Here is a 21958-nt window from a genome sequence, read left to right on the forward strand (position 1 = left end):
TAAGAGTTCGGCACGGACTAGGAGGGCCGGAATGGCCTGTTTCCGTGCTGTGATTGTTATATGGTTATATAGCTGCAACATTACCTCGGCTCCTAAACTCAATCCCATAATTGATGAAGGCCAATGCACCTTATGCCTTCCTAACTACAGAGTCAACCTGCGCAGCAGCTTTGAGTGTCCTGTGGACTCACACCCCAAAATCTCTCTCTGATCCTGCACACTGCCAAGAGTCTTATTATTTATACTATGTTCTGCCATCATATTTGACCTACCAAAATGAACCACCTCACACTTATCTGGGTTGAACTCCATCTGCCACTTCTCGGCCCAGTTTTGCATCCTGTCAATGTCCTGATTTAACCTCTCACAGCCCTCCACACTATCCACAACACCCCCAACCTTTGTGTCATCAGCAAATTTACTAACCCATCCCTCCACTTCCTCATCCAGGTCACTTATAAAAATCACGAAGAGTAGGGGTCCCAGAACAGATCCCTGAGGCACTCCACTGGTCACCGACATCCATGCTGAATATGACCCATCTACAACCACTCTTTGCCTTCTGTGGGCATTTTCGTTCTGGATCCACAAAGCAATGTCCCATTGGATCCCATGCCTCCTTAGTTTCTTAATAAGTCTTGCATGGGGTACCTTGTCAAATGCCTTGCTGAAATCCATATACATCTACTGCTGTACCTGCATCAATGTGTTTAGTCGCATCCGCAAAAAATTCAAACAGGCTGGTAAGGCACGACCTGCCTTTGACAAAGCCATGCTGACTACTCCTAATCATATTATGCCTCTACAAATATTCATAAACCCTGCCTCTCAAGATCTTCTCCATCAACTTACCAACCACTGAAATAACTCACTGGTCTATAATTTCTTGAGCTATCTCTACTCCCTTTCTTGAATAAGGGGACAGCGTCCGCAATGCTCCATTCCTCTGGAATCTCTCCCATTCCCTTGATGCAAAGATCATCGCCAAAGGCTTACCAGTCTCCTCCCTCACCTCCTACAGTAGCCTAGCGTACATCTCGTCCAGTCCCGGTGACTTATCCAATTTGATGCTTTCCAAAAACTCCAGCACATCCTCTTTCTTAATATCTACATGCTCAAGCCTTTCAGTCCGCTGTAAGTCATCCCTACAATCGCCAAGATCCTTTTCCGCAGTGAATGCTGAAGCAAAGTACTGATTAAGTAGCTCTGCTATCTCCTTCGGTTCCATACACATTTTTCCACTGTCACACTTGATTGGTCCTATTCTCTCACATCTCACTCTTGCTCTTTACATACTTGTAGAATGTCTTGGGGTTTTCCTTAATCCTATCTGCCAAGGTGTTCTCATGGCTCCTTCTGGCTCTCCTAATTTCTTTCTTAAACTCTTTCCTGCTAGCCTTATAATCTTCTCGACCTCTATCGCTACCTAGTTTTTGAACCTTTTGTAAGCTCTTCTTCTTGACTAGATTTACAACAGCCTTTCTACACCACAGTTCCTGTACCCTGTCTCATTGGAGTGTACCTATGCAGAACTCCATGCAAATATCCCCTGAACATTTGCCATATTTCTTCCGTACGTTTCCCTGTGAACATCCGTTCCCAATTTATGCTTACAAGTTCCTGCCTGATAGCCTCATAATTTCCCTTACTCCAATTAAATGTTTTTCTAACTTGTCTGTTCTTATCCCTCTCCAATGCTATGGTAAAGGAGATAGAATTGTGATCACTATCTCCAAAAAGTTCTCCCACTGAGAGATCTGTCACCTGACCAGTTTCATTTCCCCACATGAAGTACAGCCTCTCCTCTTGTAGGCTTATCTACATATTGTGTAAGAAACCTTCCTGAACACACTGAGCAAACTCCACCCCATCTAAACCCCTTGCTCTAGGGAGATGCGAATTGATATTTGGGAATTTAAAATCTCCCACCACAACAACCCTGTTATTATTACACCTTTCCAGAATCTGTCTCCTTTCCTGTCCCTAACTTCCACCCACAGAGACTCCATAGACAATCCCTCCATGTCTTCCTCCTTTTCTGCAGCTGTGACACTATCTCTGATCAACACTGCCACGCCTGCACCTCTTTTGCCTCCCTCTGTCCTTTCTGAAACATCTGAAGCCTGGCACTCTAAGTAACAATTTCTGCCCCTAAGTCATCCAAGTATCTGTAGTCATCACTTTTTCAGTCTGGAGGATCTATTAATCTATTTATTCCACGTTAATTAAACAAGATTTTAGCACAAAGCATGCATGATATTTTAAATTTAGTAAAAATTGAGTAGTAGGTTGTCCAGTATTTTGGGTGTCCTTACAAGCATACATGACTAAATGTTTTTTTAAACAATGGTTCTATTTAATTATTCTGAATCTATACATTTCTGTTTTATACATTCATGATAAATGGGTCAATAACTTAGTTTTGCTTTGGATCTTCACAGATAAAATCAGATGAAAATTTCAGTTCCAATGAGAAAGCTGTCATGGTGCTGTAAAAGCCACTTTCAGTCTTAATAGCATTAGATTTTATCTGCACTGCCCAAATCTGCAGTCTCTGCCATGGGGATGTAGAAAGACAGACTTCATGGGTCTTGGCTTAAAAATGCTGAATTTTTAAAAAAGGCCATTTAATGATTTCCTGTTGTTTTGAGGGGAAATTTTGATATTCAGCAGTGTTTTGTAATGCTTGGAGAACCCAGACTTGCCTTTTGTTAAACATATTTACTGTTCAGAGTATGGATACCCTCCAGTGTGCTGCTCTGTAGCAACCCTTTGCATGTAACCTGGTTTGATAATTATTTTTGTTTATTGCCTTATGTTTTACCCTTCATTATGTATACATGGAACTATGTCAGCAGGTAGCTGCCCATTTTTCTGGATCTGTACTTCGTGGTTATGCAAATAGAAACTTAAGAGGATGTTTAAAACCGATACTAAAACACCAGTTGCTTAAAGGAATATTAGGAACTGGGATAGTATTAGCTAGTTGAAATTGTCTGTTTATTCTGGGATTTAAAAAAAAACATTTCAGCAGTTTAATGAGGATTTTTTTGTAAACCTTGTGATAAAATCCTGCACAAGTAGTTGCTCTTTCTATGTATTAGCAACAACAAAGCTGACTTCAAAACATTCGTTCCCTTATCACTTCTCTATTAGTCCTCTTAAACATATGTCCACTTTACTCAAGCCATACAACACCTGGCTATTTGGGCCCCAGTGACAAGGAACATTAAATATTTGTTTGTATAATCATGTCTGGGAGCATGTATTAGAAGACTTTGAATAAAGGCATAACCAGTCTCATTTGTGATCTGATTTCCATTCAAATAAATTGCTAGGAATGTGTGGGTTGTATGTGAAAGGTATGAAAAAATTGTCTTGGAATATTTAAGTTTTATTTTGATGTTTTTATTAAGGTTGTGGATATATCCATTGATGAGTCGAGTCTTACAGGAGAGACCTCCCCGTGTTCAAAGTCAACTTCTCCACAGCCATCAGCAACTAATGGAGATCTGACATCCAGAAATAATATTGCTTTCATGGGCACATTGGTTAGATGTGGTAGGGCAAAGGTAATTTTGACTGCTGTATTAAGTTAAACATGTTAAAGGCAAATGAAAATGGTTTAGTTAAGTCTGCAGTATGAAAATATTAAATGTTTGAGAATAATTTAGAACATTAGAGACAAAAGAGATGCAGATCAAGTCAAGTCACTTTTATTGTCATTTCAACCATAACTGCTGGTACAGTACATAGTAAAAATGAGACAACGTTTTTCAGGACCTTGGTGTTACATGACACATTACAAAAACGAGGCTGAACTACGTTAAAAACAACAACACAGAGAGCAAAAATAAACACACAACTACACTAGACTACAGACCTACCCAGGACCACATAAAGTGCACAAAACAGTGCAGGCATTACAATAAATAATAAACAGGACAATAGATGTTGGAACCTGGCACAACATGCAAATCACTGGAAGAATTCAATAAGTCATGAAGCATCTACAGATGGAAATGGACAGTTGATGTTTTGAGTTGTCTTCAACTGGACCTTCAAGAACTTGTGCTTATTTTCAACAGCTTCTCATTTGGTTCCTCCTAGTCCAGATGAAAGTTCTTGATCCAAAACATTGACTGTCATTTTCCCTCTGTCTGACATGCTGAGTTCCCTCAATGATAACTTATTGTTGCTTTATTTAGAATATTACTCTGTAGGCTCCAGTCTTTTCTGAGAACATTTATTTTGTGTAATAGCACGAAATGTAGGCTCTTCAGCTTAATTATATCTGAACCATCTAGTAGTATGTTCTATTATAATAATGGTAACATTCTAATACTTGTTTTTACAGGGCATTGTTATAGGAACTGGAGAGAACTCTGAATTTGGAGAGGTTTTTAAAATGATGCAGGCTGAAGAAGTAAGTTTTTGCAGCAATCATTTTGGTATTGTTCATATATGTTTTTATTTAATTTTTAAAATTTTATTTAAAATTCTTAAAATTTTAAAATTTATTTACATTTTTATTTTATTTATTTTAATTTTATGTTTTATTTATTATTATTTGCCACTTAATTGTAGTGTAACCACATTTTCATACCAGATTATTTATTGAGAACATTGGATTTCAATATTGAAGATCAAGGCATTCATATGAAGCTCTTGAGGTTATAATTCTTAAACCTTGGTCATAATTCATTGCATTAGAAGTACTGTGTTTTGAAGCTTTAACTGATTAGATTATATTGCTTTTATTCTTAAAGTTGCCATTTCAAGGTACTTTAGAACTTCAAGCTGTCTTAAAAAAAGCTCAAGGTGAACATTTGTGTGAAACAATCACTAATATGGTAATGATGTCCCATCAGTGTTAGAAATAAATTATTGCTGTCACATTGGGGAGGAATAAAAGGTAGGAATTTAAAGAGAGAAATAGGAAGGCTGATCATTATAAATTAGATGCTCATTGTACTGTCAAATGGATATATGATATTTCAAAGAATCTACTTAGTTTGCACTTCCAATTTGCTTTCATTTTTTTCAGGCCCCAAAAACACCATTACAGAAAAGTATGGATCTGCTAGGAAAACAGCTTTCATTGTATTCCTTTGGTATTATTGGTAAGAGAAATAATTTTGGATATTAACTATTTAAGAATGGAATTGAGTTACCGAAACTTCATGTAGATCATTTCATTACAACAGTGCATTGAGCAGTATAAGGAGAAACAATAGGAATTTAAAAATAGTGGTACAGAGAAAATGCAGAGAGGGTGGAAAATAAGATTCAAGGTCATAACGAAGTAGACTGTGAGGTCAACAGTCCATATTATTGTACTATGGGACTGTCTAACAGTCTTATAATAGCAGGATATGATCCTGGTGGTGCTTGCTTTCTTGCTTCTGCATCTTCTGCCCAGTCAGAAGGGGTACATTTCTCATTGTCTGTGGTGGGTGGGATCTTTCATTATATTGGCCGCTATACCAAGACAGTGAGTTAGCTGCATTCATTATTTTGCCTTCTAATGTTCACAGCACATTAAGCTGGACGCTGACGTGAAAAACACTATTGAAATACGTTGGCATGTAGATTATTATAACTTAAGCAAATTATGTGTAATTTCAAGTGTGTGTTTAATTTTCCAAAAATTCATTAAAATTGATATTATATTACAAATATTCTTAAGAAATAAAAGAGTAGACTGTTTTCTAAATGGAGAGAAAGTTCAGAAATCTGAAGCGCAAAGGGACTTGGGAGTCCTTGTGCAGGATTCTGTAAACGTTAATTTGCAGATTGAGTCTGTGGTGAAGAAGGCAAATGCGATGTTAGCCTTCATTTCAAGAGGACTGGAATATATGGATGTTATGTTGAAGCTTTATAAAGCACTGTTGAGGCCTCACTTGGAGTATTGTGAGCAGTTATGGTCCCCTTATCTTAGAAGGGATGTGCTGAAACTGGAGCAGGTTCAAAGGAGGTTCACGAAAATAATTCCAGGATTCAATGGCTTGTCATATGAAAAATGTTTGATGCCTATATTCACTAGAATACAAAAGAATGAGGGGTGACCTCATTGAAACCCATCGAATGGTGAAAGGCTTTGATAGAGTGGATGTGGAGAGGAAATGTCCTATGGTGGGAGAGTCTAGGACCAGAGGGGACAGCCTCAGAATACAGGAGCATCCTTTTAGAATGGAAAAAAAGTGGACCTTCGGCCAGAGAGTGGTGAATCTATGGTATTTGTTATTACAGGCAGCTGTGGAGGCCAAGTCTTTATGAATATTTATGGCAGAGGTTGATAGATTCTTGATTGGTTAGGGCATGAAGGAATACGGGGAGAAGGCAGGAGGTTGGGGCTGAGAGGGAAAATTGATCAGTCATGATGAGATGATGGAGCAGACTTAATGTACCAAATGGCCTAATTCTGTCCCTATATCTTACAGTCTTAATTTTGGCACACATAGTTGACCTGCTTATCAGATACATTCTACCTCTGATTGTGTAGGTTTCCTTCAGGGGTTCCAATTATCCCCGTACATCCTAAACATGTACAGGTCTATAGATTAGTTGGCCACTGTAAATTGCCCTTACTGTAAGTAGGTGATACGATTGTAAGGATATTAGATTACAGGGGAAATGGGATTTCTCTGTGAGCTTATATTGGCCCCAATGTCAAAGAGAAATAATGGAATTAGAGTTTACAGTTTTTCAAATAATGCAATTTTGCATGATTGTAAATATTATTTCTATTGTTACAGGTGTTATCATGCTGGTTGGTTGGTTGCAGGGAAAGCACATTCTGGATATGTTCACTATTGGTGTGAGGTGAGTTAATGTCATATTTTGAAAGAATAGAACATAGACAATGGAGCAGTACAGCACAATACAAGTCCTTTGGCTCATGATGTTGTGTTGATCTGGATAAACCTACTCCATGATCAATCTAACCCTTCCCTCCTACACAGCTCATAACCCATCATTTTTCTTACACCCACATGCCTATCTAAGAGTCACTTAAATATCCCTGTAGAAACAAACTGAAAAGTCATACAGAGTTGATGTTCAAAATAACAGACAATTTATTTTAAAAAACTGGTGCGCAGCAGACTAGTCAAAGCTGATCTACCTGAGTGTGAATTTGGTAGAGTTTTTAGATTCTCAGTTGACAAGATTGCCAGTAAAACAACATTTTGATAAAAGAATGGTGGTGTAAATAGACATAATTAAGCAACAGGTTACAAAATAAAATGATTATCCACAGGTCTAACAACAAATACAGTTTCCTATTACAACAATGGATACTCATTCAAACATAATTAGTGAAGTTCCTGAAATTTTGGGTGTTGTCACTGCTGTGTTTCATGTTTCTATGTCTAGGCTTTGTCTGCAAAATTCACTGGCTCATTTAACCTTTCCTCATAAGATATGTTTTCTAATCCAGGTGGCATCTTGGTAAATCTCTGTATCCTCTCTAAACTTCTACATACTTCCTATAATGAAGTGACTACAACAAAACTCAGTATTCCAAGTGTGGTCTAGCCAGAGATTTATAGAGCTGCAACATTACCTCGTGGCTCTTGAACGCAATCTTCTTACTAATAAAGACCACCGTAGCATATGCCTTCTTAACCATCCTGTCAACTTATGTGGCAATTTTGAGGGATCTTTGAACTTTGACTCCAAGATTCCTCTTGTTCCTCCATACTCCTAAGAATCCTGTCATTAATCTTGTTCTCCACCTTCAAGTTTGATCTTTCAGGGTGTATCACTTTACACTTATCCAGATTAAACTCCATCTTCCACTTCAGCATAGTAGTGTAGTGGTTCGGTTAATGCTTCACTGCACCGGTGATTGGAAAAATGTGTTCAATTCCACTGCTGTCTGTAAGGAGTTTGTACATTCACCCCATGACCGTATTGTTCTTTCTTTGGATGCTCCGGTTTCCGCACACATTCCAAAAGATTTACTGGCTAAGGTTAATAAGTTGTGGATATGCTACGTTGGCACCAGAGGCACAGTGACATTTATGGACTGTCCCCAGTGTATTTATTTAGCTATTTATTGAGATACAGTGCAGAATAGGCCCTTTGAGCTGTGTTGCCCAGCAACCCCAGATTTAACCCTAGCCTAAACTTGGGACAAATTACAATGACCAATTAACCTACCAACCGGTATGTCTTTGGACTGTGGGAGGAAACTGTAGCACCCAGAGGAAACCCATGCCATCACGGGGAGAATGCGCAAACTTACAAACAGTAACAGGAATCTGGCTGTTTCTTTTGGCTGTGTTTGGTGATTGACGTAAAGGCAATGTATTTCATTGTATTTTTTTGATGTTTCAATGTACATGTGAACTGGCCAGTGGTGTAGTGCATCAGCATCGGACTTTGAGGCAAATGATCCCGAGTTCGAATCCAGCCGGCTCCTTGCGTGCTTCCTATCCGTGCTGGGTTGAGCATCAAGCCCTCTGGCAGAAAATACCTGCAATCCTGCAGCAGCCAGCAAATCAACCCATCCATCTTGCTAGTCTGCTAAACAATCTGTTATATAACGAGCTGTCCATTAGCTAGGCAATCCCAACATGGAGATAAAATATATACTAATGTGAAATTCATCTTTCAGTGAGAAAGAACAGGGAGCAGGAAGACAAGTTATCAGAAACTACTGTTCTTTCAGTTTCTATCTAGTCAATTCTTCAAAGAAGTTTTACCAGGTATCCGGCACTGCGAACTATTAGACTATTCTCAGGTGTTTAGAAAAGATTAGAAATTAGAAAATTCCTTTTTACACAGAAATTGTCATTTTAATACTCTTTTTTGAAGATTATTAAGCTAAGCAAGATTTCATTCTGTATGTAGCCAATGCACAGTGCAAGTTTAATGTCTACTTTGTGTGTATATTGTACTCAAAGCAAATGACCGAGATTTTCTGTAACTATTTTCCTTTGTTTCAGCTTGGCTGTTGCTGCCATTCCAGAGGGCTTGCCAATTGTTGTGACTGTAACATTGGCTCTTGGCGTAATGAGAATGGTAAAGAAAAGAGCAATTGTGAAGAAGCTCCCAATTGTGGAAACTCTTGGTAAAAATTAATTCTATTAAACATGAGCAGAGAAAATGTCATTTTCACTGACTTACATTCATTGCACCATTTTACAAGTTAGAAGTTTGAATATAAATAGCAAGTGAATTGCAAATTTAATTGTGCTGACTCTAAACAGACTCTGTTCAGAGGCATTTAGCAATGTGTAATGATTGCATGCATTATCAGCAACAAGTGGAAAATTGATTTCAATTTATTAGCTGTAAATCACCACAGCAAAGTGACTAGGCTGTTTGCTAAAAAGGTCATTGCTATTGAAGCACTGTTTTTGCTGAATTTCAGTTGTCATATTTCCATTCTAGGCTGTTGTAATGTAATATGCTCTGATAAAACTGGGACATTAACAAAGAATGAAATGACAGTGACTCACATTTATACATCAGATGGGCAACATGCTGAGGTAAAAATTATTTCATCGTTTTTGCTTGAAGTTGTAATTGAAGTGATGAGCATAGTTTATTTTAAAATGCCAAGTGGTGCCACATACATTTGGTATTAGTCTTACTGACTTGTTCTTCCACGTCTTTAGGAGATAGTCATTTTTAGTTGCAATGTAAAACAAAAATTGATACATGTTTTGAGACTGTTACTTTAATATTCAAGCACTAATGAGCAAGAGTCACTTAAAGTGAATGGTGCAGTTTTTGGAGTTGAATTCTAAACAGAGTCCTTCAAGACGGAGGATCTGTAACTTAAGCTAATTTACAGTGCCCTGTCTCTAACATTCATTGTCCTTGTTCCTCTTGAAGCATTTTATGAGATTTTTAAAAACCTTGCACTTTCTGATGTACAGTAATATCATAAGCCATTCAGCACATTGGATCTGCACTACTGTTCAATCATAGCTTATCTTTTATTTCAATCCAATTCTCCTACCCTCCTACCCATTAACCCCTTAATCTCTGTTTGATTTTGTTTTATTTTCTTTAATCTATTTTCTTTTAAATCATTAGTTGAAGTTCACACCATTCTCAGTATTATTTTTTATGTATATAATTTTTGTATTTGCATAGTTTGTCTTATTTTGCACGGATTGTTTACCAGTCTTTGTGTGTAGTTTTTCACTGATTCTTTTGTATTTATTTGTTCTGCTGTGAATGTGCAAGAAAATGAATCCCGGGGTAGACCATCCTGATGCAGGTTTTGGCTTGGAATGTCAACTGTTTACTCTGTTCCACAGATGTTGCCTGACCTGCTGAGCTCCAGCAATTTGGGTGTAGTACAGTGGACTCCGGTTATTTGAGCCATCAGTTAATTAGGGCATCTGCTTACTTGGGACAAAAACTAATTGAGAAAATAGCCAGGATTCCCCTCTTTTATTTGGGACAAGAAACTGTTGCTGAATAGTTTCTAACTGGCGTCAGTCAGATATACTTGTTGTGGCCATTAGACACTACACCGTGCTTAGAGAAAACAATTTTTAAATAGTGTCATTTGCATGTATTTGTGTATTGAGGTTTGGAGATTCCAGAAATGGCAGGGAGTGAAAATGAAACAATTTCACTACTTCAGTATGTTAGGAACTACGAAGAATTTGAAGGTATCGACGATCGTCTTGAATGGTAGAATGAAAGTGATGATTTGAAGGATGCAATTATTGGAAGTATTATATGTATGCTGCCAGTCTGTTATTCTAGTGATAACTATGAAGAACAAATACAATATTATTGTATGGTAGTTATATTAATGATATTTCATTCTGTCTAATTGGTGGCATTGTGGATAGCAAGGATGATTGGGTGGGAATCTGGCAGATATTTCTAATTTGATCTGTACTTAATTGAAATACTTAATTTGTTGCTCAGTTAAATAGTAGTTTGTCATTTTATACCTTTTAACTATTTCTGTGAAACAGGGTCTTGAGCAGTCTCTTAACTGGGCCAAAATGTACTCTGGTCCTAACGTGTATCAATTAACTGGAATCCACTATATATGGTGATATATATGTACTTGGAAAATAAATTTACTTTGAACATTGTTCTGTTTATCATGCAGATTACTGGTGTTGGCTACAATAGAAATGGAGAAGTAGTAATGGATGGTGAAATAATTCATGGCTTTTCCAAGTCACCGATAAGCAGAATTGTGGAGGTATGGTAGTTGATGCATCTGTAAAACAAATAACCTGCATAATTTGTATCATTAGACAGTTTTAAATTAATTTTCCATTTATTTTATTGTGAAAATACTTGCCACATGATTACATCTGCACCTTTTTATATTTATCTAGGCTGGCTGTGTATGTAATGATGCTGTTATCCGAAATGATGCATTAATGGGGCAACCTACTGAGGGAGCTTTGATTGCACTGGCAATGAAGGTGAATATGTGAGAAATCATCTGGCTCAATATTTGTAGACAAAGTTCATGCATTGTTACTGGATAATGATACATTTCCTTAACTTTTGACATGTTTCAATGAAGGTATGCCTAGAATGCTGTATTTTGGTTTGACATAAAATATCTATTTTGTCCCAGAAATTCCAGTGAAGGATTTTTGAACTTTTAAGTGCTGTTTCTGAGAAATAGGCAAGCTCAATTTGCTTTTATGACCAGACTATGTGAACTTTGGAAATTGTAAATTATCTTGATAAGAGGATAGTGGTTATGCTATTTGGGTTAGGAGGAGGCTGGTTCACTGAAAACATCAAAAATAGTTTGTCAAGTTTCAGTAGAACTTGATTTTTTAAAAGTTATAAAGCCCATACACAAATTTAATGAGATGAAACCTGACTGGTATAGAATTTTTTAAATCCATTAACCTATGATCCTAGTAGCTTTATTTTATGATGTTTCATTCTGACTAACAGCTGGTGTTGTGCAGTTGTTGATGGAGAGTTTGCCAATGGAAAGTATCCCAACAAGTGCAACATGATGCATTTAAGGAAGTCAGATAGGCGTAGAACATGTATAGTCGATGCTCATTAACTCTTATTAACCAGGTATTATAGCTTCTATTGTTTCCTGAACATGAGAATACAAGTGTATAGGGTGGTGAAGGAAGTGCTTGCTTCCATGCTTGCCCCCAAAGTTAAGGTAAAAATATAAAAGTTATATTACAACGCTATAAAACATTGGTTAGACTGCTCTTGGAGTATTGTGTGCCACTTAGTACGCACTGTGATTGTGCTGGAAAGAGTACAGAGGGAATTCACACAGATGTTGCCTAGATTGAAGGACTTCAGTTATAAGGAGAGTACAGATAGACTGGGTTTCTTTTCCCTCAAATGCCAGGAGGCTAAGGGGTGACTTAAACGAGATTGAATTTGAAAGGGCATAAATAAATTGGATATTGAGAATCTTTTTGCTATGGTAAGAGTATCAAAACAACAGGGTATAGATTAATATAGGGGGAAGGAGTTTTAAAGGTAATTTGAGGGGAAAGTTTATTTTCACAGTGGCTAATATCTGGAATTAGCACTGAAGAAGGAGGTGAAATCAGCTGCAATTGTGTTTAAGAGGCACTCATTAGCCAAGGCATAAAAAGATATGGACCTATTATGGGAAAATGGAATTAGAGTAGATTGGAAATAAAGATTGCTTGGATGTTGTATGCTTTGATGATGAGTTTAGTTTGGCTATTCATTTGTGGGGTATGTGGAAATGACCAGGCCACAATTTTGCTTTGTAATGCAACTGTGCACAATTATAGTGATTACTCAGAGACAGTTGCAAACAGAGATTTTAGTTTAATCCTCTGGCTTTGATAGATCAGCTATGTCAAATACAAACATTTGTAGAAATGCGATGAAACACATTTAAGCGATTGCCAAAAGAAACAACTGATCTCTCTTTTATCTGACATTGTCAATCAAAAGGATGCTAGAAGTGTATTCACTTGTGATATACAGAAGAAACTTGGATAAATTCCTGAAGCAGAAATTTTTAACTGGACTGCTGGCAATTATAAGTTCTGTGAAAGAGGCAGTTTAAACATGAACAGAATTGCTGCTTTCTCTGCTGAATTTCAAGATTTAATCCTTTACAACCTGACAAATAAGCATAACTTCTCAATAAAAATGCTTAAAAATATGGTTTATTTTTATGCCAAATATTTTGATTGATCTGTGAATTTGATTAGTAGTTCTTTGGTACTCCTTGACATTATGTTAATATTAATAACTTGTTCATTTAAAACTGTCTGTCCATTGTAATGCAAGTTCACTAGCATATATGGGAAAATATTGTTATACACCTTGGGAAAAGCTTCCAAGTGATTAATGTTCTGTTTCCCCTTTTACTCTCTACTCCCTCCCCAACCAAGATGGGACTAGATAGTCTCCAGCAGGATTATATAAGACGAGCTGAATATCCATTTACCTCTGAGCAGAAGTGGATGGCTGTTAAGTGTGTGCACAGAACTCAGCAGGTTAGGTATATTCTGGTTTAATAATTTGAATGCCCTTTGGATTAAAGGATCAGCCTTCTGAACATGGAGACGTTATTACTATGTCATAAACACGGGATTCTGCGGATATGTGTGTTGCTTGCTCTGTTTTATAGATCAACTTTCTGCATCGATCACATGATTTTAGCTTGTATAATTTGTGTAGCTATCAATCTTGCTTTGTCCCCTCCACAAAAAAATTATTGCTGTTACACTTCAAAATTTTAATAATCTAATACAGTAGTATTTATTCTAATACTGTAGTTTGCAATTTGTTTCTGCAGATGTTCTAGGATTGTCACTTGCATAACTTCTTTCACAGCCTCTGAATGTCGCAAATACCTTTCTCATTGATGCTGTCACCTTCTTAGACAGACCGTCGAGATCTAGAGTGACTGAGTTTCTCAACAGTTTTGTAGTTTCTGAGGAAACAACTACAGATGGGGCAGGAGGTGTCTGAGAGGGTTGATGGGTAGGTTGTGAGTTGGCCAGCTTTTTCTGCTTTGAACAAGGGACTCCGAATGTCTCTAATGGACACCGTTGATGTGCTGTTTATTTCATAATTTAGATGACAATGTCATATAATTCTCTATGAAAAGAATTCTGAAAGTATCATTGGATTGTGATGTGAGTTTTGAGCATATTTGAAAGAAAGGAATATATTTGATTTGGATCTTCATTTCAGACCAGGATTGTCTATTCTTCCCCAACTTGGGAAAGTTGGGAAGTGAATCAAATAATTTGCTTGTGTGATAATCCAGCAGGGTGTGCATTTAAAAAAAAAATGAAGTAATGGAGATCTACTTGGCTATTAGTGTCTGCTCATGTAGCTGAATGTCATTTATATCTGGGTCCATAGAAAACTATTTTGTCAATGAAGTAGATTTGGACAAAACTAAGACTGAATAATTTTCTTGGGCAGTAGATTTCGCTAAAGATTAGCTTTCTGTTCTTGGATTGGTCAAAACTTACTTTTTGTTACTGGTCTTGAAGACAATTACAATTTAGATCAAATTTTAAAATCAACAAAATTGAGTAGCAAGGCTTGTTCAGTTTTTATGATTTCTCTTTCAGGTTAGTGCCTTTTGCAGTTAATGTAGAACCCTTGAAGTCTGAGTCAGTGTGATTTTTTTTTTAATTTGCAAGGAATGTAACTTTCATATCCCTGAGGACTGCTTCAAATTAGAGTTGTGGACCATGGAAGCAGGACTTTTGGCCCTCGCTGGCCAAGCTGAACTAGACCCATTTGCCTAGATTCCTCTTTACCTTTAATATTCAAGTTCAAATGTTGTTTAAACATTGTAATTCTACCAGCTTTTAGCACTTCCTCTATACCCAATCACCATCTCTATTTAAAACTTGCTCTTCAAATCCACTTTAATTATTTTCCCTTTCACCCTTCAACCTATATTCTCTTGTATTAGATTCCCATTTTGGTTATAATTCCCCATCACTCCAACTCCACTCCAGGGAAAATAGTCCCAGCCTTTCCAATCTCTCCTTGTTAACTCAGTCCTTTCAATCTTAACATTCTTGCAAACATTTATGCACCCCGTCTGGCTGAATCCCATATTATGATGCATAGAACTGTACACAGTATTCCAGGTGCAGTCTCACCAATCTCTTGTATAGCTGTAACATGACATTCCAACTCATGTATTCTGATGAACGTAAGTATATTAAATGCCTTCTTCACCACCTCATCTACCAGCTTTCCATATTCAACCACACTCCAAGATGCCCTGGCATTCACTGTGTATGTCTTGCTTTGGTTTACATCCCAGAATGCATCAGTTCACACTAGTTTGAGTTAAATAACATCTGCTGTTCCTTTGCCTGCTGTCCAGTTGATCTAAATCCTGTTGAAACCTTCGATAACCTTCCTCACCACGAATTTTGCTGTTAGTCTGCAAACTTACAAATCCTGTCTTGTACATTCCCATCCAGATTGTTAATATAAATAACAAACAGTGGAGCCAACACCGATTCCTGTGGCACACTACTGATCATAAGTCTACAAACTGAAAAACAATCCTCCAATTCACCCTGAATCCAATACAATCTCAACTTCCAGAACAGTAGGACTTTGTTAAAAGCCTTGCTAAATTCAAGGTAGACAATGTTTATTACCCTGCCCTTGTCCATTCTCTTGGTCACGTTTTCAAAAATACTCAGTTAGATTCATTCATAAATATTTAATGTGGTAAATTGGATCAGCAAATTTGCTGCTGATACAAAGAGTGGAGCTGTAGTGGACAATGAGGAAGGTTTTCAAAGCTTGCAGAGGGATTTGGACCAGCTGGAAAAATGGGCTGAAAAATGGCAGATGGAGTTTAATACAAACAAGTGTGAGGTATTGCACTTTGGAAGGAAAAACCAGGGTAGCACATACAAGGTAAATGGTAGGGCACTGAGGAGTGCAATAGAACAGAGGGATCTAGGAATACAGATATAAAATTCCCTAAAAGGGGTGTCGCGGGTAGATAAGGTAGTAAAAAGAGCTTTTGGTACATTGGCCTTTATAAATCAAAGCATTGAGTATAAGAGTCGGAATGTTATGGTGAGGTTGTATAAGGCATTGGTGAGGCCGAATTTGGAGTATTGTGTGCAGTTTTGGTCACTGAATTACAGGAAGGAAATTAAAAAAGTTGAAAGAGTGCAGAGAAGGTTTATAAGGATATTGCCGGGACTTGAGAAACTGAGTTACAGAGAAAGGTTGAATAGGTTAGGACTTTATTCCTTGGAGATTTGATAGAGGTATATAAAATTATGATGGGTATAGATAGTGAATGCAAGCAGGCTTTTTCCACTGAGGCTAGTGGAGAAAAAAAACCAGAGGACATGCGTTAAGGGGGAAAAGTTTAAAAGGAACATTGGGGGGGGGCTTCTTCACACAGAGAGTGGTGGGAGTGTGGAATGAGCTGCCAGATGAAGTGGTAAATGCGGGCTCACTTTTAACATTTAAGAAAGACTTGGACAGGTAAGTGGATGAGAGGTGTATGGAGGGATATGGTCCAGGTGCAGGTCAGTGGGACTAGGCAGAAAAATGGTTCGGCACAGCCAAGAAGGGCAAAAAGGCCTGTTTCTGTGCAGTAATGTTCTATGGTTCTAATTGGCTTGATTTCATTTTTAACTTGTGCTGATGTCAAAGGTAGCTGATTCCCTTTGGGAATAATTAAAAGAAGTAACCAAGTTGGTAAAGCAGGTTGCTACAGTTATTTATTAAATGTCATAACAGTTCATTCACATTTCTTTCCCCATAGGATAAAGCAGAAATTTATTTTATGAAAGGAGCTTACGAACAAGTAATTCGATTTTGCTCTAGCTACAGTAGCCACTCGCAAATTCTGCCGCTCACCCAGCAACAAAAGGAGTTGTATCAGCAGGAAGAAACTTACATGGGTACTGCTGGACTCCGAGGTAATGCAAGGTTTTTGTTTCCCTGAAGGATGAAAGGACGTATTGTTCTGAATACTTACAGACACGAATATGTATGTCGATATGCAATCCCTTTTACATTCATTTATTACAGATTACAGACATTTTTTTTCCATATTAAATTGCTTAAGTAGCTTTGCTACTTTGCTACTAATTTCCTCCAGGCAATAGGAATTAATTTAAATATAAGTAAGACTTGGGCTACATCCACACTACGCCGGATAAATCCGTAACCGAAGCTTTTTCTCTTCGTTTTTACACTCCGTCCACACTAAAATGCCGTTTTCGTCCCCCGAAAACAGAGCTTTTCAGAAACGCGTTCCAGGGTGGGTTATGTTTGAAAATGCTGCTCGGGCAGATCAGTGTGGACAGCGTAACCAGAGACTTCTGAAAACGCTATCAGACAGCAGCGCGCTATTTCATTGTTTTCTTGAACGCAACCTAACAATTTCAGAACAGACGGCAAAGAAACTGAAGCCAGAAGAGTTAGAAATGTACTCACCAAATACTTTGACCCATAACTTACTGAATAAATAAGTATACTGTACTCACTTTGTCCTGTTTTCTGTCCTTGCTCGTATGAAGGTGGTTTACCTATTTATGCAAGTACTTCTCTGACAATAGATGTGTAACAGCCTAATGTAACATTGTATGGAAACACAAGATAACACTGACGCAGACATGTTTTATACATTTAACAAGGTGCTTTATTAATGCAACAGAGTTAGTCAGTTTTTCAATGTTCGTCGTCAGCCGGGTCAATCTGTCATTGAACTCCCTGTCGGTTGCCGCCGTACGCTTCAGTATTTGTTTTTTTTTAGTTTTAAGTTCTCCTGCGCGAGAGCCAACAGCTGTCTGTCGTTTTAAGTTTTTCTAGTCTGTAACTACACAAACATGCACTTTTACGGCGAGATTCGACACCAAAGATGTCACTTGTTTCGGTAGATGTGTCCTGCGCATGCGGAGGAGGAGATTCGCTGAAATCTCCGTTTTAGTGTGGATAGAGATATTTCCAAAAACGCATAGTGTGGACGCCTATCGATTTTACTCGAAACCGGCATTTTCAAAATTATCCAGTCTAGTGTGGATGTAGCCTTACTGAGTAAACCAAGAGTACAAATTTTCTGACACGTACTCCATTTGCCTAAGGTTTGAAATCACCCATGTACCAAAATTAATTCTAATAGCAGGGAACTGCAAATCATCTCTTAGCATTTCTCATTATTTTTGTCACCAGCAAAACTTTGCATAAAAAATTGTGCTAATAGTCATGCTCTGTGTGTTGGAAATGCATGGTTAACAAAGTCCAGTGTGGAAATCAAAATTTACACTTTTAATTTGTGCCTCATTTTAAAGGGATAAATTGAACCAAAATCTTTATAGTGACCACACTATCTATCCAAAATACTTCTACAATTAAATTGCTGAACTTGTTAGATATGGAGCTTCTCAGCATTAACATAATTTTTATGATACAAGAGACTAATAGTTTTCCAAAACTATTGATGGCATTGTCTTGATCTGATGATTTGCCTCTTAAACTACATACTAAATGACAAATTTAGTTGAATGTCCTTTTTTCAGCTTCTAACTTTTGACATTTTTTTTATCAAAAGTTCCAGTGTAAAGGACAATAACTTCCATTTACCTGTCTGTTATAAAATAGGTAGCTATACTAATTATTGATCTCACTGTTCTGTCAAATTTGATTATTAGCCCTTTCTTTTTAAAAAAAGCATAATAAGCTACTGTATTTTTTTTAAACAGTACTAAGCATTTCCTTGAACTGTTTTCCTGAGCTAACATTCTGCTTGCTCTCCAACAGTTCATAAACCTTGTCTTAAAGATTTGAAACATTGGAGATCAGTAGTCATATGTCTTCTAATGTTACCCAAATCAAGTATTCCAATACCACTTCGGACATCATTGCCTCTGAGTTTTCACTCTCCTTGTTGACAGTTTTTTTTCCCCCCAAAGCCATCATTTTCAACTCTACCACCAACTGTGTACTTTTACACTAATTCTATCTTCAACCAGCCACTCTCTGAGGTTGAAACATACTATTTGCCATGTTGGCAAACATTATGATTCCTCAGAGCTAACTTTTTATGATAATTTGCTATCCTGGATTAGTCTTGACTTGACGGAAGAGCTTGTAAAAATGAGGGCTCTGTGATGATACAAGGACAACATTTTCATGATGTGTAAAATGATGCTGGCTTCAGAGGACAGTAACTTTCTTCAACTTCACCTTCTATCATCAGCCGAAGTATTAGAAACCTGCCCCTAGCTCACCACCAGTCACACTCCTGTGGCTCTGCCTAACAACATTGAAGTACTGTAAAAGAGTAGAATGTTATGAAAAGTGGATCAGTGGTTTCTTCTTGCAATGCATCTGCACTCTTTGCCTCCTTTTTGTTTTATCACAATTATCTATGTTGATACAATTTTTGTCAAGGATCAATATGCATCAATTTGGTATTTCTTAACTGTTTTTTTGTTCATATTCTAAATAATAACTCAATGGTTTGAGGAATGTTTCAGATAGATTCTTAATCTGTGCTAAATTAGCTAATGTTAGCCATAGCATTTAAAAGAGCAAGTTAGTCTTGATATTGGCATTAAATTAAGACAAAATCAGTCAGTTTTCTTTGACCCCGGTTGCTAAATGTGACAAAAAGGCTCCAGTAACCACTGGTGATGTCTTGTAGACAGTTCATAAAACTACTAGATACTTTAGTAGATATATGTTGTCTTTTGAACTGCGATTGCTGCAGTCTGCAACCTGTAATTTCCCTTTTAAGGATGTTCTTTTGAACTGAATAAACAACCTGGGTGCTTTTGTGAAACCTGGGGGATTCTGCAAACTAGACTCTTGAGAGTACAGGTACAAACAGGATGGCCATCATTTGGTATAGACATTGCGTCAAGGCCTGCTGGTGGAAGATGAACCCATGGCTGGTTCCATTTCTCTGCACTGATCAAAGCATCAAGCAAAATTAAAATCGTTGAGGATGAGAGTGGAAAATGATCAGGTGTTTAGGGGGTCTCCCCACCCCCTTCTCGCTGCTACTGTCAGACGGGAGGTCCAGGAGTCTCGGGTCCCATGCAGCCACGTTCAAGAGCAGTTGTTGTCCTGCAGCCATCGGGCTCCTGTACTGGCTTCACTCACCTCAGCGCTGACGGCTCCCTGGCTGTGAACTAACTTCAGAGGATTCTGCAGTTCGTATTTGTTCGCTTTGTTTTATTGTTTGCACAATTTGTTCTTTTGTTTGCACGTTGTGTTTAACAGTCCTTGTTGTGTGTTTTTTTTTAATGAGCTCTAATGTGTTTCTTTGTTTTGTGGCTGACTACAAGAAAACGAATCTCAAGGTTGTATATGTACCGGTGACCCCTGTTTCCATCCAAGGGGTCAGTGTGGACATGGTGGAGGATTACAAATACCTGGGGATTTGAATTGACAATAAACTGGACTGGTCAAAGAACACTGAGGCTGTCTACAAGAAGGGTCAGAGCTGTCTCTATTTCCTGAGGAGACTGAGGTCCTTTAACATCTGCCGGACGATGCTGAGGATGTTCTACGAGGCTGAGGTGGCCAGTGCTATCATGTTTGCTGTTGTGTGCTGGGGCAGCAGGCTGAGGGTAGCAGACACCAACAGAATCAACAAACCCATTCGTAAGGCCAGTGATGTTGTGGGGGTGGAACTGGACTCTCTGACGGTGGTGTCTGAAAAGAGGATGCTGTCCAAGTTGCATGCCATCTTGAACAATGACTCCCATCCACGCCATAATGTACTGGTTAGGCACAGGAGTACATTCAGCCAGAGACTCATTCCACTGAGATGTAACACTGAGCGTCATAGGAAGTCATTCCTGCCTGTGGCCATCAAACTTTACAGCTCCTCCCTCGGAGTGTCAGACACCCTGAGCCAATAGGCTGGTCCTGGACTTATTTCCACTTGGCATGATTAACTTATTATTATTTAATTATTTATGGTTTTATATTGCTATATTTCTACACTATTCTTGGTTGGCGCGGCTGTAACGAAACCCAATTTCCCTCGGGATCAGTAAAGTATGTCTGTCTGTCTGTTATGCATACTTTAATAAATTTACTTTGAGCTATCTATTGACTCTTTTATTGGTTTTGACTATTGACCCTGAAGTTACTTAGCCTGCTTATGCACTTGCCTAAGGCAAAGTAGCAAAAAATGATCAGATGCCCATGAAACAGAATTTTAGTTAGAAGACAGTAATTTGAAAGTCTTGGAAAGAAAGACAATGTGGTAAAGGCTGGTAAACTGTTGGAGAATTGAATTGTTAAAAGAGTACATTGGAACAAATGTTTCAGTAGCACTTTTACTAATTACATGAACTCATATTATTGTTTAAGGGCTAGTGTAGCATTTAAAATAAATTTGAAATCAACTGTGTGCAAATGAGGTAGATGTAAATGATTTTATATTCCAAGTATATTTGTGAGAGAATTGTGTTCATGGGAAGTGTGTAGAATTTTTTTCTTGAAACTTTGTATCATGTAAATGCAGATAACAAAATGATGTGTGATATTTTTCCCATCCAGTACTTGCTTTAGCCTCTGGACCGGAACTCGGACAACTCACGTTTTTGGGGCTGGTGGGAATGATTGATCCACCAAAATCTGGTGTAAAGGAAGCTGTCGCTACACTGATTAATGCAGGAGTTGTAATCAAAATGGTTACTGGAGATTCACAAGAGACAGCAGTTGCCATAGGTAAATACTGGCTCAGTATTAGTATTAAAAAATTACACTTAACTCAGTGATACGTATTCCTTGTTTGAGAGATTTGCTGCTCAGTGACCTGACCTGGAGAGCCAAAGTTCATGTAAACATGTGGTGAGAAATAAATGAAATTAATGTTTTTGATTGCCTGACAGAAGATAAAAAATTATGTTGAAGGAAAAACAAAATGAACTACTCTGTAAATACTGCAAAGTTGTCTTTTATATGGTTTCTTGAAAAGGAACACCCTTTCAGTCCTTTGCATCTAAAA

The 21958-nt window shown here is 37.8% G+C and overlaps 1 protein-coding gene across 2 annotated transcripts in view; it reads left to right on the forward strand.

Annotated features, from left to right (window-relative positions):
* atp2c1 (ATPase secretory pathway Ca2+ transporting 1) overlaps positions 1-21958 on the forward strand; it is a 94635-nt gene that overhangs the window by 57914 nt on the left and 14763 nt on the right. For both annotated transcript variants that reach the window (XM_073024298.1, XM_073024299.1), the window contains exons 8-18: positions 3417-3572; positions 4358-4426; positions 5048-5123; positions 6759-6825; positions 8955-9079; positions 9403-9500; positions 11096-11191; positions 11331-11420; positions 13365-13469; positions 16751-16907; positions 21508-21678. In XM_073024298.1, the coding sequence (XP_072880399.1) occupies positions 3417-3572; positions 4358-4426; positions 5048-5123; positions 6759-6825; positions 8955-9079; positions 9403-9500; positions 11096-11191; positions 11331-11420; positions 13365-13469; positions 16751-16907; positions 21508-21678 (1210 nt within the window). The remainder of the gene's footprint in view (positions 1-3416; positions 3573-4357; positions 4427-5047; positions 5124-6758; positions 6826-8954; positions 9080-9402; positions 9501-11095; positions 11192-11330; positions 11421-13364; positions 13470-16750; positions 16908-21507; positions 21679-21958) is intronic.

The sequence above is a fragment of the Hemitrygon akajei genome, chromosome 20, assembly GCF_048418815.1.
Source record: "Hemitrygon akajei chromosome 20, sHemAka1.3, whole genome shotgun sequence".
Classification (NCBI taxonomy): Eukaryota; Metazoa; Chordata; class Chondrichthyes; order Myliobatiformes; family Dasyatidae; genus Hemitrygon; species Hemitrygon akajei.